Source organism: Gymnodraco acuticeps, unplaced genomic scaffold (assembly GCF_902827175.1).
Source record: "Gymnodraco acuticeps unplaced genomic scaffold, fGymAcu1.1, whole genome shotgun sequence".
In the NCBI taxonomy this organism is placed as follows: domain Eukaryota; kingdom Metazoa; phylum Chordata; class Actinopteri; order Perciformes; family Bathydraconidae; genus Gymnodraco; species Gymnodraco acuticeps.
The window spans coordinates 244,603-259,662 of record NW_022990015.1 but is presented as its reverse complement, the minus strand read 5'-3'; the positions used below and the strand labels follow the sequence as shown (position 1 = coordinate 259,662).

Below are 15,060 nucleotides of genomic sequence, written 5' to 3'. Positions count from 1 at the left end.
CTCCTCTGAAGGAGGAACGGTGAGGGGGACAGGGGCTGGGCTACGCCTGAAGAAGGCACTAGCCTGAACCAAGTCGGCCTGCGGAACCGGAATCTGCAGGTACGCCAGGGCCGTACGAATAATGGCCGCCATGGAGTCATCCTCCACGCCCTGCAGAGACCCCTGAGCAGAGGAGAGGGAAGCCTCCTCGAGCGGGACCTCGTCCTCCGTCTCTTCATTGAAGAGGTTAGCCGAAGCCGCTAGCGACAAGGCATCCTCATACAGAGGTGCGGCAACCGAAGGAGGGGCGGCAACCGAAGGAGGGGCAGGCGGCACACTAGCAGCCCATACCGGGCCCTGGCTGAAGGGCCAAGAGGAGCGACTTTATCGTGTCCATGTCGGTAGCTAGCTGATCCACTTTAGAGGACAGCCTGTTTCTAGTCCTCCTATTGGGGGGGGTGCACCCATGGCCATCGCTCCCTCAAGTCGCCGGGGACGGCCGAACTGATCTGGAGGAGGATGTGACCAAGAGAGGTGTCCGTTGGCTGCAGCCAGACATTCCACCTCAGTGATTCTAGCCACTCTGAGTGCCCGGGGCATGCAGCTACAGTTCATGCAGGCACCTACCGTGAGAGCCTCCCTTAGATGCTCGAGGCCGAGGCAAGAGGGGCAGCGGTCGTGGCCGTCCTCGGGCTCAAGAGAAGCCATACAGGCGCTACATGAATGAGCCATTCTGTAGGTAGCCAGATGCAGAGTAGCCGGGAGCGGGTGCGGGAACACAGCCTTCACCCGCTACCTGCTTAACGGAAAGAGTAGAGCCGCGCCGCTACTCGCCAAACAGAAAGAGAGATGTAATTACACCCACGTTACCGGCAGAGGGAGCGGGAGCGAGAGCACTGCCTTCACCTAGCTGGATTAATAACTAAGGCAGTTTACCAGGAGCGGGGGCGAGAACACTGCCTTCACTGGTTGAGCTAGAGGCGAGTGCCAGATGCAGCGTAACCGGGAGCGGGTGCGGGAACACAGCCTTCACCAGCTACCTGCTTAACGGAACCCAGGCAGTTTAGCGTCTACCAGGAGCGGGGGCGAGAACACTGCCTTCACTGGTTAAATTAAGACGAATGCCAGATGCAGCGTAACCGGGAGCGGGTGCGGGAACACAGCCTTCACCAGCTACCTGCTTAACGGAATAAACAAGGCAGTTTAGCGTCTACCAGGAGCGGGGGCGAGAACACTGCCTTCACTGGTTAAATTAAAGACGAATGCCAGATGCAGCGTAACCGGGAGCGGGTGCGGGAACACAGCCTTCTCCAGCTACCTGCTTAACGGAATAAACAAGGCAGTTTAGCGTCTACCAGGAGCGGGGGCGAGAACACTGCCTACACTGGTTAAATTAAAGACGAATGCCAGATGCAGCGTAACCGGGAGCGGGTGCGGGAACACAGCCTTCACCAGCTACCTGCTGAACGGAAAGAGTAGAGCGGTGCTGCTACTCGCCGAACAGAAAAAGGGATGTAGCTACACCCACGTTACCGGCAGAGGGAGCGGTACCTAGCTGGGTAAAATCAAGAAGCTTTAACACAAAGCTAAGACCAGAAACTGGCTTCTAAAGAAAAAACAGCACGGGAAACTCCGGTGCTTAACCCGGCGTCAGCCGAGTGGCTGCAGCCGCTACTGCTAACTAGCCAAACAAGAAACACAGCTCAATGCTAATGAATGTTGGCACAACGCCGCAGCCAGAACAAGTACAACAGCACAGCAAGGGCAACTCCTGGGAGAGGGAGCGGAAACACCTCCGTCACCAAAAAAGTTCAAGCCCAAAAGCAAACAGACAGTAATCAGGACAACTAGGCTGGGAGAGGGAGCGGAAACACTGCCATCACCAACCAAGCCGACACCAACCTGTCCGAACGAAGTCTCTGCGCAGCCAGCCACAGCTCCTGGAGGACGGGTAAGCTCGCGGCCCCGACTGGATGAGTCGCGAAGCTGCACGCAGCCAGCTGTTTGCAGAGAATCCTTGACAAATGTTCCAACCGAACGAACGCTGTAGGCTACAAAAATGTAGCCAAGGTACGCTCGCGCAGCGAGAAGATGAAAGGAACAGATCCTCTGACGACACCGGCTGATATAGCCGGTGACACGTGGGTCACAGGTGACTTTGTTGTTATTGGTACTCGAGCGGCGCATGCGCGCGATGGACATATCCAGTGCTAAAGCACCGCCTCTGGCGGTCAGTAGGGACGAAATATAACTAAATCAGCAGGGAAAGTGCATTTGTCTGCTGTGGATAAATACATATGTGTTGCTCCAATCAGTGTTTCCAGCAAAATGTGGATTTATGGCACAATAATAGAATATATCAGCTTCTCTCTGCACAATTAATACATTCCTATTGGCTGAAGTGTTTTCGTGGGATTTGTTGATACAAAAAACAATCTGGATGTAGCAGACGTGTCCTTATATTGAACATATTGTACTGTGTTTAAACAAACCTGTATTAATAGGACTGTAGAGGGGGATGGGTTGCCGGTATTTCCTCACATAATTACAGAGACAGAAAAAAGGAAAGCCCCCTTGAAATGTGTGAGGTCAGGTCTCATCCTCCAACAAACTAACTGTTACAGTTCAACTTCCACAGTGTCGTCGTCCGCCTCGTTGAGGATGCTGAGGACAGTTCCCTGGAAGTTGGATCTCTTTGCAGGAGGCTCCACTGGGATGGAAAAGGGATCCGTGTCTGCTGTCTTTTCCTGATGGCTGAGGAGTTACAGGAGGTCACAGTTATAAGTATGAGCATGGTGGAGGAAATCTAATGTGTCACTGGTTTAGACATAATCAATTCACCTTGGACTGAAGCGGGACTTTCTAACTTTTAGCTACTTTGGAGTCAGACGGGCTCAACGGGCAGGGGGACTTGCATCCTTGAGGAATAAGAAAAAAACATGATGTAGCTGGCTGCATTAAAAGGTCCCCTAGTATACTGTTTCTCATCAATATATTATAGGTCTCAGATATATACAAACATGTCTCTGAAGTGTTTGGCTTGACATACTAAACAGATCATTGCAGCATCCCATAGTCCCCTCTGTTTCAGCCCTGTTTCAAAAGTGCTGATTCTCTGTCTTTTACGTTACACAAGCCAAACAATCGTTATGACATCATAAAGTGGCCAAAATCTGATTCAGACAGGTTTTTATATAAATGGATCAGGACAAAAAGTGAGCGAATCTTTTTTCCTGAAACTTTCAGAGTCTCTTTACACAGAGGGGACACATGTTGATGTATAAAAGACATGAAAAAGTGGATTTTGCATAATAGGTGACCTTTAAGAACACAACACTTATGTGCTTGATTTGACGATTAGTTCTGGCACCTTCTAGTTTTAGTTTAGTCAATAACCTTCTCTGCTGTGTGCTTCTGCAGGTAGGAGAACCTGCACAGACAGGAACAAAACTTACAGGAAGCCACTTTTAAAAGCATGTTTGTAAGCCTGTATGTTTCACGTCTTTACTCTACATGCTGCAAGCAGAGCACCAGAGTGCGAGCGCTCTCTATCTTATCCATCTGTCTGGTCCGGCACATCGTCTCCTTGATGATGTCTCCAAACTCGTTGAAGTACTGGAACAAACAGGGAGAAGTTAGCTATGTAGCACATACTTGTATTAAAGGAAGGGTTTTATTTATTTTTATTGTGCCAAGAGTTTAATTATTAGATCAAAACCTGATGATGCCAGACTGTACATTTTAATACAGCCAAAAGCTGCTTAGCTTAACTTGGGAAACAGTTAACCTGCTGGAAGGTAATAAAATGTATCTTCCTGCACTTCTAAAGCCTGTAATTAAAATTGAGTATGTTGTTTGTATAATATATTCAAAACTACAGTGTTAAAAACACAAGTTGCTGTTTTATGACGGCTTATTTCTTCTTGATCATTTTAAGATCTTGGGTGACTACCCAGTCTACCCCAATCTTAAAATGATCACATACGAACAGATGTGGGTTTTGATCACCTTTGGAGTGAGCCAGACTAGCTCTTTCCAGTCATTATGCTAAGCTAGCCAACGGTTGGGTATAGCTTCATATTATTACAGACATGAGAGGGGTATCAATCTAACTTTTGGCAGGAAAGCTGATTAACCTTTTTTCCAAAATGTCCATCTTTTTAAGCTTTACCTTCATGTAGTAAATGAAGACCTCAGCTGCCATGCTCATCTCCAGAACTCTATGCACTATGAGTTTGCAGAAGGCTGCCAGCATATTTCTACGTTTGTGTAGCTCCTCCAGCCTCTCCTCAGAGTTCCCACTGACTGAGGAAGCCAGATGGAGATGAAGCGTGCGGTTGGATGTGAAGTGGTCGAGGGTGAGAGAAGGGGAAGAGAGTGATTAATCATGACAAATCATATAACAGAAACTAAGAGAACAAAGCAGAGTGTTTTAGTAAGTTTGAGGACAATGGCTTTAGCAGGTGGAAATCAAAGATAACATAAGACTAGAGTTATGGTTGTGACACCATGTGGCTTCAATCTTTCACAAGGCTAATAAAATAGGCTCAGAGGTGAGCCAGAGTTAATGGAATTTTCTCACGGAAAGAGATTGCCCTGATTTTATGATTTAACTCGGGGCCCTTACCCTCCGAGTGATCTCTGATCCAGCAGCTAATAGAAAACACTGCCTATATAATAAAACCCTTACCAGGCAAATCCAATAAAACAATAGCTTTTTATTACATGTTCGAAAAACAATAATCCTGTATTGTATTTGTTTAACATTTAAGAGATTCCCACCAGGACCGCTATTGACTTCTCTGGACGATCCCACATTTGGATGCAATATGTCTCGGAAAGTAAAGCTATTGTAAAGATAATAAAATGTTTTAGTGACAGTCAGCCATCAATGGATTTATAGGTTTCACCTGCAGGACTTTACAAAGAAAACATTACGTATTTCCAACATGTCAATCTTGTTTGATTCATTTCAGATCAGACGGGAACACACTGCTGTCATCAATTTACAAGCAGCATGGCTTTGAAAACAAAGTATAACATCCTTTACTACAAATTAGTAGAGCCAGTTTCAAAGTGAGGATATTAACAGGGTTTCCTTTGTAATTGAGGGTCACTTGTTAGGTCAGGTGGTACAATCAGACCCAGATTAACTTTACAGTCAGCAGGCAGCTCAGCAGGCAGCTATCAGGCCTGATGTGTGGCCGTGCATTTCAGATCTGCATGTCTGTACCCAGAGAACAGCTACACTGAATCACAGCTTCAGAGGGAAGGAGGCTGAGGTCCACAGAGTGAGAGTGCCATCTGCTGAGTAAACTCTGCACTGTGTTTCTGCTGGGGGTCACACACTCCTGGGTGCATCACACACACACACCTATAGGAAGGCAGCTGTTTGGATGTGTGGAGTCGGACCTGCAGGATTTGTGACTCCTAACTGCATAACAGAGCGTGTCTAAAGCTTGTTTTAGCCGTGAGGATTTTCATCTTATGCTACTTATCTTCTACTCTACTAGATTTCAGAGGGAAATATTGTATATTTTTCTTCACTACATCAGATTGGTATTTTACTTTTCAAAAAAATGATATATTGTTGAAATGAAACCAGTTGTTTCCAAAACTTTTGTGGCCCTTAACACAAATAGTGTGTGTTACTTTTCAGATGTGTAAACCTCTAAACTTTTCACATCGTTTTATTTTAATAACTGTTCAATGCTTTAAAAAAGGTCAAATTATTCGTTTATCCACAGAAAAAGAGCCTAATGAGCTTTGTTGAATTGTATTTGGTTCTATTAATATGCAGATATTTATGATTGTTCGTACAAGTCTTGAAATTAACTTTAGGTGAGTACAGAGGAACACAGTTAAGCTGATTCATTTGAGAAACAGCCTCAGCACATAATCATCCTGCACAGTGACGATGAAACATCTAGTTTCAGCAATAAAGAGCATAACACATTTGCACAAAGGTTAAAGGATGTAAAATAAACACTTCATGTGATCATGTAGTTGTCTCACCCCCGCTCTGGCTCTCACAATCTGGTCCAGTGAAGACGTGCATACACACGAAGGTGGAGAGCGCCCTCTGCAGTTTGGGACTGGGGGTGTAGAGCAGAGGCCCGAAGCAGCTGGGGTCCCACACCTGCAGCTGGAAGGAGTGAGCCGTCAGAACGTCACAGACTCCCAGGAAGGCCTGACATGGAAAATAGAGAGGACGTTGGAAAGTTGAAAATAAAAGTAAAATGTGCCATGATTTTTAAAACATCAGTTTACCTGCTGCTGCACCCTGGGGTCAGAGTGGGAGAGACAGTGGTGACCTCGCTCACAGAAGAGACGCAGCTGGAGCCTCTGGGCCACGGCCTTCTCCTGAGACACACCCACGCACACACACACACACACACAGATTCAAACACGTCACATTATCTTGCCTACAGATTTCACAAGACCATATTTACGGATCTTTTTTTATGTACTGGCACACACACACAGGGCTTAAAAACAAGACATATTGATGACAAAAGGGCAGAATTTGCCTTCAAATATGTGCATTTAGTTCAAAGAAAAAATTGTCATTTGATATGGGCATCTCTAGAAATACAGTCCTACTTAAAAGCTCTTTCTATTGCTTAACATACTAACACACATTATATCTTTTCATCAAGTCTCTGTATCATTTTGTTTCACTATCTACTGAATATTGTATTCATTGATCTGTTAATTGTGTGGATGGTAGAATTTCAGCAATTAGAGCCTGAGATGACATCTTAAAATGTATTTTTCTGTTGCAACAACAGTCTAAAACCCAACGTTTTTATTTTAGTAGTACATTTGTAGCTTTAAAGATGACCAAACTGATTCATGTTCATCAAATACAGTTGCTGAACAGTCAGTCAACTATTTCTGCATCCACATTTCTTATTGTGCTAGTTCTAAATTCATTAATATTGCACTAGTTAAAACGTCAGCCCGAGTGCAGCAGATGTTAATGTGTCGGTACTGGTGCTGAGGGACCAGATCATGCAGGAAGAGAGACACTGCAGTACCTCTAGCAGCACCTTCAGACATATAAAGAAGAGAGAAAGAGACACAAGACAGATTGTGGATAAATCAATCCATAACACTTGTACAGACTTGACTTTAAAGAAGCAGAGCTGGTACCTCAGGCGGTGCTCCTCCCTCACTGCTCTCTACTGACAGGAGAGGAGAGCTCAAACAGCTCAAACAGGTTCCACCTGAGGAGGTTGTGACAGCTTAAAAAACACAGAGAAACACAGAATGAACAGCAAATAAATACACACCACTGGCAAAATACTGTCAGCTCAAACTGCTCTCAAACCTTACTTGTGGAAAGCTCTGAGTTTCTTCAGTGTGGCTAAAATGTCTCCAGTTTTCTCTCATCAGCGGAGAAACTGTCACCCTACAACCGAGGAATAGGAAATAATAAGTAATCGTGTCAAGTAAGGCATTTAATTATAAGCATACAACCTGTTTGGCACCTTTTAGAATAAAAAACATAGTTATGTCTACTATAATATGGCTTGAAGAGGTACAAATGTGCAATAATCTCTACCAAAAAGCAAAGAATAGAGGAAAAATTGTGAAGTATTTGTATCTGGTGACCCCACAACATTAAACTTTCTTCGGACCCCATAAGGGGTTCCTGAAATGTACTGTTCTTCAAACGATTTTCCGGTTATTACCCGTCCCCTTGTGTGTTATGAAGGTTTTTATGCATGTAAACGGTGTGCAGAGTCAAAACCCTCAAAGTACACCCTGTAGCGAGTAAAACTCTAACACAGAAAATACCTCCCCAAAACGCCTCGTTGGAGATACGTCATTGTCCATTTGATTCTTCTGGGTACGCATGATGTCATCCGTACCCGGAACGAAATGGACCAATCCGTGGATCCGTTACGTTACGTCCGCGAAGCCGTTACGTTAAGCCCCCGCTGATTGGTCCAAATTGACCAATCCACGGACTTCCTCACACACACACTCAGTGCAGGCAGCTCTGCTGATTTCTCCTCCCTGGCTGCAGGCTGATAACAGACAGTTGGGATCGCGGCGAAATTCTCTCTGCAGACCCATTCTCACAGCAGACCCATTCTCACTGCAGACCCATTCTCACAGCGTTTATCAACCTTTTTCTTACTCAATATCAAGCCACACTTATTGTTTTTACTTCGGCTGTGACTTTGTGTGTGCTCAGGGTGAGTTTGGCTGTGTTTCGCTGTGTATCGCTAAACAAGGAAATCACACCTCCACGGAGCTCAGCGCGATTCACAACGTCCCGACTGGTCCCGACCAATCGGAGCACACTGTGCTCACAGGGAGGGGGGGGGTCAAGAGCTGCAACGAGCCGTTTAGTGGAGAGAGTGAATACTGCTGAATACACATACTTTACAGAGATGCTGTATGCGAAACCAATGTGAGTTTGGAAAATTGCACAGTATAAATCTATTCTAGTAGACCTCAACAATGGAATTATGATCAGTGGAAATGGCCATGACATGGGACCTTTAAGTCTCAATCCATTCATCACCATCTCTTTGTCCCTGCAGTGTGACAGGCCCCCTCACCTTCAGCGAGCACCCCAGCAGCTTTGTCAGCTGATCCACCCAGCTCTGCACCACAGAGTCTCTGGCGTCCCGGGCTGTGGCGCTGGAGGCCACCCCAGCAGCTGCTGGTAGTCCTCTGGACTGAGAGCATCATCTGATGTTCTGAGGAGACAGGAGTAGTTTGATGCAAATAAAAACAGTAGGAAAACTTTAAAGATGATCGAACAACAAACTCACCTGGAGATGAGGAGCAGCAGCTTCATGGTCTGCACTGCCACCTCGTTGTCTTTATCCAGAGTCATGGAGATCAACCGGTCCTGAAACACAAACAATGACAATCTTGCATGAGTGTACACACATATACAAATATTAATTAAAATATTTGTTTCTGCCTTGGTTACCACAATCCCTTAACGCAACTTTAAGCAGAATAGTTTACCTTGAAGCGGCTGGTGAACAGGTCCAGTTTAGGGAGGAGCTGAGGATCTACATATAAACCCTGCAGACCTAAAACACACTTGAGACGCACATCTGGAATCTGAAACATGAGGCCAATGTCAGAGCAGAGACAGTTTTAAAAAATGTACTAACAGAGACTTGAGTAATGCTGTGACAACTTGCTGTGATTACTGGTTTCATAGCAAAGACAACAGACAGTCAAAAATCTATTATTCCCAAAAGTATCTCTGTTATATCTTCTGATCACATCATAACACATCATATGTTTCCTGTTGTTTAACTTGTCGTGCATCATCAAGCCCATGTATTTGAGGTAGCTATCGTTGAGAAAAGCAGAACTGTAGAGCTGCATCCACAAACCCAACTCCGCCATACAGATAGAGCGGATTTCTGGAAGCACGTCGCTGCACAGACACACGTGCTCAATAAGATAAGGCACATTGAAACCACGCTGAAACCAACCATGTCACAGAGAAACACTTACCGATATCTTTTCAAAAAAACTCCTTTAAAGAGGATGTCCATCATGCTCTCTATCTCCGCCCTCTTCCCCTGCAGCTTGAGGAGGCACACAGTGAGGCAGACATTACTTATAGAGCAAATATAACATCCTCAACTAGATAAAAAGTGTCTTACCTCTGTGACTTTCTTCTCTATTCTCTCCTGTTGCACGTTGCTTCTCTGCCTTGTCTTCCTCTCCTGCACCTCGTACAGTTTCTGACTGTTTTCAATGCAGACGCTCAGGCTCATAGCCACGGCAACCAGAGAGCTCAGCAGCTTCACGGCTTATCAGGGACATCCAAACCAAGAAGCACATATTAGTTTATTGAATGAATTTATGTATCTGTTTGTGTGTGTATGTTTTCTATTTCATCACCTGCTAGTGTGCAGGTGTGTTTGAAAGCCCGTACTAAAGAGTCTGACAGCTCTGTGAGCAGTGAGATGAGGGTGTTCATCAGGTAGCTGTCAAAAATGACGCTGTGCTGACACTGAGAAACCAGCACCGACAAAAAGTCGCAGAACTCAGAGGAGAACCAGCGGCCCTCCGGTCCAAACTGTATCAGAGGATACTCCACATTATCCTAAAGAGAGAGGAGGGAGGGACATAAAAGAGAGTAAAGACCGTGAAGGGCAGAAATGATTTAGTTCATCAGGTTGGAGAAGATACTCACAGAGTACTGAGCAGGGGAGAGGAATTGTGTTCTTTCAGCGCAAAAGGTGTTTAAAATAAAGAAACAGATCGGATAAAAACGGGTACAAAAGAGACTAAAATACGGAAGTCTTAAGCAGTATTACTGTTAACCTAAAGACAGGAGAGAAAACTATTGGATGGATCACCACAAATAAAATCCTCACCTGCCTCTTAGAGCTTCTGTAGTTAGGGTGATGTGTACGTTATTTCAAATATGATTGTATTTAATATAGGGAATCCAATTAGGTGACATGTTGATCACTGTTATAAAACTGATTGAAGAAACAGTGGGGCGATTAAATAATGAATGAGACGCTATGATACAGAAAGGTCAGAGCAGACAAATCCATAAAGCAGGAGGTTCTACTGACTGCGTCCAGGGGCCATGTGACTGTGAGGATCCACGGGAAGGCCAGAAACTTCTTGTACTGCAGACCAGAAACCTGAAGCGCACGCCGCACATACAGGCAGACTGTTTCAGATCAAGGGGTTGAAACTGATGAAAACACAGGAGGAAACACAGATGGAAGACCTTTTACGTGTGTGTGTGTGTGTGTGTGTGTGTGTGTGTGTGTGGGTGTGTGTGTGTGTGTGTGTGTGTGTGTGTGTGTGTGTGTGTGTGTGTGTGTGTGTGTGTGTGTGTGTGTGTGTGTGTGTGTGTGTGTGTGTGTGTGTGTGTTAGAGATGTTAAGATTCACCGATTCGCATCGGTGCACCGGCATAAACGTTCAAGATGCGAGTGCACCGATTGAAAGAGTGCACATCGGCTACAGTTTGGGTTGAACCGGGTTGAACTCGCGATGCATCGATTGCGTAGCGTCTTTGCATCGGTAAAAAACCGATTCATTCATATAAAATCCCCTAATCTTGTCAACGCTCAGCAGATACGATCTTTGATATCTTCGCCACTACGAAGGCCGAGAGTCTCAGTTATCAACACACACGGAAGTCGAGGAGAAAGAGAAACACAGCGCACCGAAAAATACCTACAAATCAAACGTTTGGCAACACTTCGGATTGTTCAAGAAAGACGGTGTAATAGTCCTTTATGCTAGGCTATATAGTTGACCGCAGGTCATGGAGAGTAATAAGGTATCCGTAGACCTTTGTATGAGGTATCTTTATTACTTAACAGGTCTACAGCCATGATACATAGATCCGTCCTAGATGCGGGCTTGCATACACACAGTATCACTCCGCAGCCGCACCCCATCAGTAACGTCCTGATGGTAACGTCCTGATGGTATATGTGCGCGGTCAACTTGAAAAATCGCTCGCAAATTGTTAACGATGCCGAGCCGATTTAAAGTACACAAGTAGTACGAGGAACTTAGCGACGCACATAAAGAGTCGACATGGGGTCTGCGGCTGAAAAGAGAAACCTCAAAGTTAGACATATGAGTTAAATCACTCAGTGAGGTGTTCTGTCAGAGAGAGTGGTGTTTAGTTTACAGCAGCCTGTGACGGCCAATAATAATTTAAATGTATTCCTCACTGTAAGCAGTTATGAAATACCTGTTTGTGAAAGGTTATTTGTATTATTTATTGTTCATATAGAACCCACCGCTTTCTGCTCACTGGTGAGTTAGCCTATGAATGAGTGTTAAGCACATCAGGCTGGCAGCTGTATGGGCATTGCTCTATGGTAGCTGTTATTTGCACATTGTTAATCATGAGCAATGCATCCTTACATTGTTTAACTGTGAGGTGTTATACAATTGTACTCTGGAGAGCTTTTAAAGGTAAAAAAATAAACGGCATGATGGGATGTGCAGTACCAAATATGTAAAGCACTTTTTTGTTAATGTATGATTTGCTGCATATAAGGAATAAAACAAAAATCCTCTGTCGTACCAAATTGAAGTATCATTATTTTTGCATCGTGTTGAATCGCATCGTATCGCACCGAATCGCATAATGTTGAATCAAATCGTATCGAACTGTATCGCAACAGGGGTGAATCGTATCGTATCGCATCGCCTGGTGTTTCAAATGTATCGTTAATGTATCGTATCGTGGCAACGTATCGAGATGCGCATCGCATCGGCCTCAGTGATGGAGATGCACATCCCTAGTGTGTGTGTGTGTGTCTGCTTGCCTTTGCATCCCGAGCATTGGATGAAGAAGCTGATGAGAGATCGAGGAGGGAAGTGTCTCTGTCCTTCTGGTAAGCCTCGATCCAATCATCAATCACCGTCTGCTCAGACAACACAAGAGGCAGATTGTGTTTCTACTGTTTATTGATTTGTATAATTAGTATATTCAAGTCTTTTAATAATTCGGGTAAGTTCATTCTTTTTAGTTATTTTTGAAAAAAACTCTGCTGAAACCAACAATAAGTCTTTATTATAGATCAAAGGTGAACCAAAACATTTGTATTTGTATTTTACCATGAGTAAAGTAATTCCCAGCCAAGACAGGAAGCATAACAAATAACACATATGTTTTGTATATTGAAGTTGTATAGGTAAAAAGAGCTTTATAAATAAAGAAAGAAAGTAAACAGACATAGTACTAATGTTTTTGTGCATGTTTCTTGCATTACATCTGAGATAAATAGTGTTTAATACCTTTAAATGTATTAGTTTATTCCAAACATCCCAATTATTATAAAACAAAACATGTACACTGTACACAGTGTTTGTAGCGCATGATGGAAAGGAGCAGGGAGAAGAAAATGTGATATTACTAACACAATAAGATTAAAATAAGACAGTCTAGAGCAGAAGCGAATGTTCTATGTGAGAGTGAGCTGGTCTCACCTGCATGGCGCTCCGGCCCATGGTGAGCACCTGGAACAGGGTGACGGCCTCCACGTGTTCGCTGCCTCCTGTTCTGCTGCTGCCACTGGCTTTAGCACGTTTGCGCTTGACATTCTCTGAGCCTGTGTGTGCTCTTTTTCTCCGTCTCTGCGGGTAAAAAAAAAAGCACTGATAAGAAAGTAATCATATGAGTTATTATAAACAAGCCAAATGCAAATATCTGAATGACAAACTCCTCTGTGTAAGCACTGTTCTTTGAAGAGTCAAGATCCAAATTCAAGAGTCAGTCAGACTCCAGGCGGTTCACTCCTCCAGCTGGGCACTAATGAGCCTTCTCACTGTGTGATAGCTTTCCTCATATTGTCATACTGCTCTTCTACCATTATTCGTCTGCTGAACAGTTGCTATCAGACCTTAGACCCTGCTTGTTTAATGATGAACAGAGAAACACCTACCGCACTCTTTTGTCTGTTCTCATTCCCCGACTCATCCTCTGATTGATTGACAGCTGCGGAGGAGTTCGCCTCATCATGAGAGTTCTTCCTGGGAAGTCAAAACATTCATTTCTAATGACTTGAATAGAAAATCTAATTCTTGTTTATACTTATGTATTTGCTATAGCTACTTTGATTTTCCTGAAACATGATCAACTTATTAAATATAATGACTTTTTATGTTTGAAATGCCCCACATACTATGAAACACTAATAACTAAATGCTTACAAATCATTGCTAGTGGAGAAAACAAAAAAATATAAAAGTTATCATCTTTGTGGACCTTGAAGGCTCCATATTTTAATTCTGAAAAAAGTGTTTGGTTATATTTGTTATACTTGAATTACAATTTGAAGAAGAGGAAATGTTATTCCCCCACTTTAGAGGATACACAAAACCTCTTACCTCTGCTTTGAGGCCCTGGTTGCAGCTGAAGCTGTGGGCTCTGGTATCATCTCCTTCTCAGATCTTTACACAGAGTTCAGGTGTGTGACTCTCAATCTGGAAATACAGTGGTGATGAAGTAGCGTACAGACAGAAGATATTTCAGACAGTTTTCTCAACCCAAATCATGGAAACGTTATCAATACGAAACCTTTACCTGTATATAAACAGAAGGTTGCCATACTTATATATCTCTGGTCAATTATTAACATTTGGAGGGGTTGCAGGGTGTCTATAATGTATGCATGACGAAAATATACATTGCATGCCCGTCTCCACAGGGAGGAGCTCACAGGGGATTTAAAAGAGTTGCTGAAAGACACTACGGCAGAGAAGCTGCTTTGAGCCCCTTGAGGTCTTCATAGACAACTTCAAAACACAGTCTGCCATCCTGCGACCCTGCTACATTACACATATTTCATTTGAAAACTAAAACATAAGTTATGATTTACTGAAGTAGCCCTGTTGTGTGTACATTGTAACAGAGGTGAGTGACGGATAAACACACAGACAGGTCGGTCGCATATCCTCAGTTTTTCAAACTTACCCTCTTCACATTGATTCGCCCTTCCTTGATAGTATTTAAAATTCAAAAGATGTCATATTAAAACATTTCAAACATTTTCCACCAAGAATATCGTCCTTATTTCCACCAAGCTCTCACAGTCAAGTTGTCGAACAGCCTAACAGCATTCTGATTGGCTGGAAAATAAAATTGAACGTATGTAGTTGGTTGTTCTGACGTGTCAGTCAGACTTTAGTCCCTCCCCTGGAGGTTTGGTTTTCTACATACCTCAGCACTGTAAACATCTGTAGCACGCATCAGACATGAGGTAATCTGCAGACAGGAGTCATTATTTACAAAAAATAGAGAAAGGCCCTTTTTGTTTAATTTCTGCTGTTATTCGAGTGGAAACATAATGTTACTGTAACTTTATCAGACTTGTTATTGTTAATTCAGAACGGAACTGTCTGGTATTTCCTGATTTAATATTGTTTGAAAGAATTGAACAGCAGGAGGCGCCATTTACTTAAAAATAAGTGAAGGGTAATCCTAAAAATAACAATTATTGTTACTATTGTTTGGCACACATTTAAAACTACATTATATATATTGAAAGAAAACAAGAAATGTTTGTCAGGAAAGGTACAAAAAGAAATAACATCTTTTTCA

The 15,060-nt window shown here is 43.6% G+C and overlaps 1 protein-coding gene across 1 annotated transcript; it reads right to left on the bottom strand.

Annotated features, from left to right (window-relative positions):
- Positions 1–1,445: 1,445 nt before the first annotated feature.
- On the bottom strand, positions 1,446–14,578 carry si:ch211-269e2.1 (cohesin subunit SA-2). Its single transcript, XM_034213550.1, is given in 27 exon segments — positions 1,446–2,733; positions 2,821–2,849; positions 2,851–3,027; positions 3,376–3,409; positions 3,488–3,594; positions 4,151–4,284; positions 5,995–6,169; positions 6,250–6,342; positions 6,951–7,031; positions 7,135–7,185; positions 7,187–7,226; positions 7,318–7,372; positions 7,375–7,393; positions 8,600–8,696; positions 8,772–8,851; positions 8,974–9,072; positions 9,274–9,397; positions 9,478–9,551; positions 9,630–9,778; positions 9,871–10,075; positions 10,557–10,657; positions 12,209–12,320; positions 12,323–12,382; positions 12,948–13,094; positions 13,403–13,490; positions 13,848–13,943; positions 14,434–14,578. Coding segments are annotated over 26 exon segments (2,517 nt in total). The 5' UTR covers positions 13,898–13,943; positions 14,434–14,578; the 3' UTR covers positions 1,446–2,597.
- Positions 14,579–15,060: the final 482 nt, after the last annotated feature.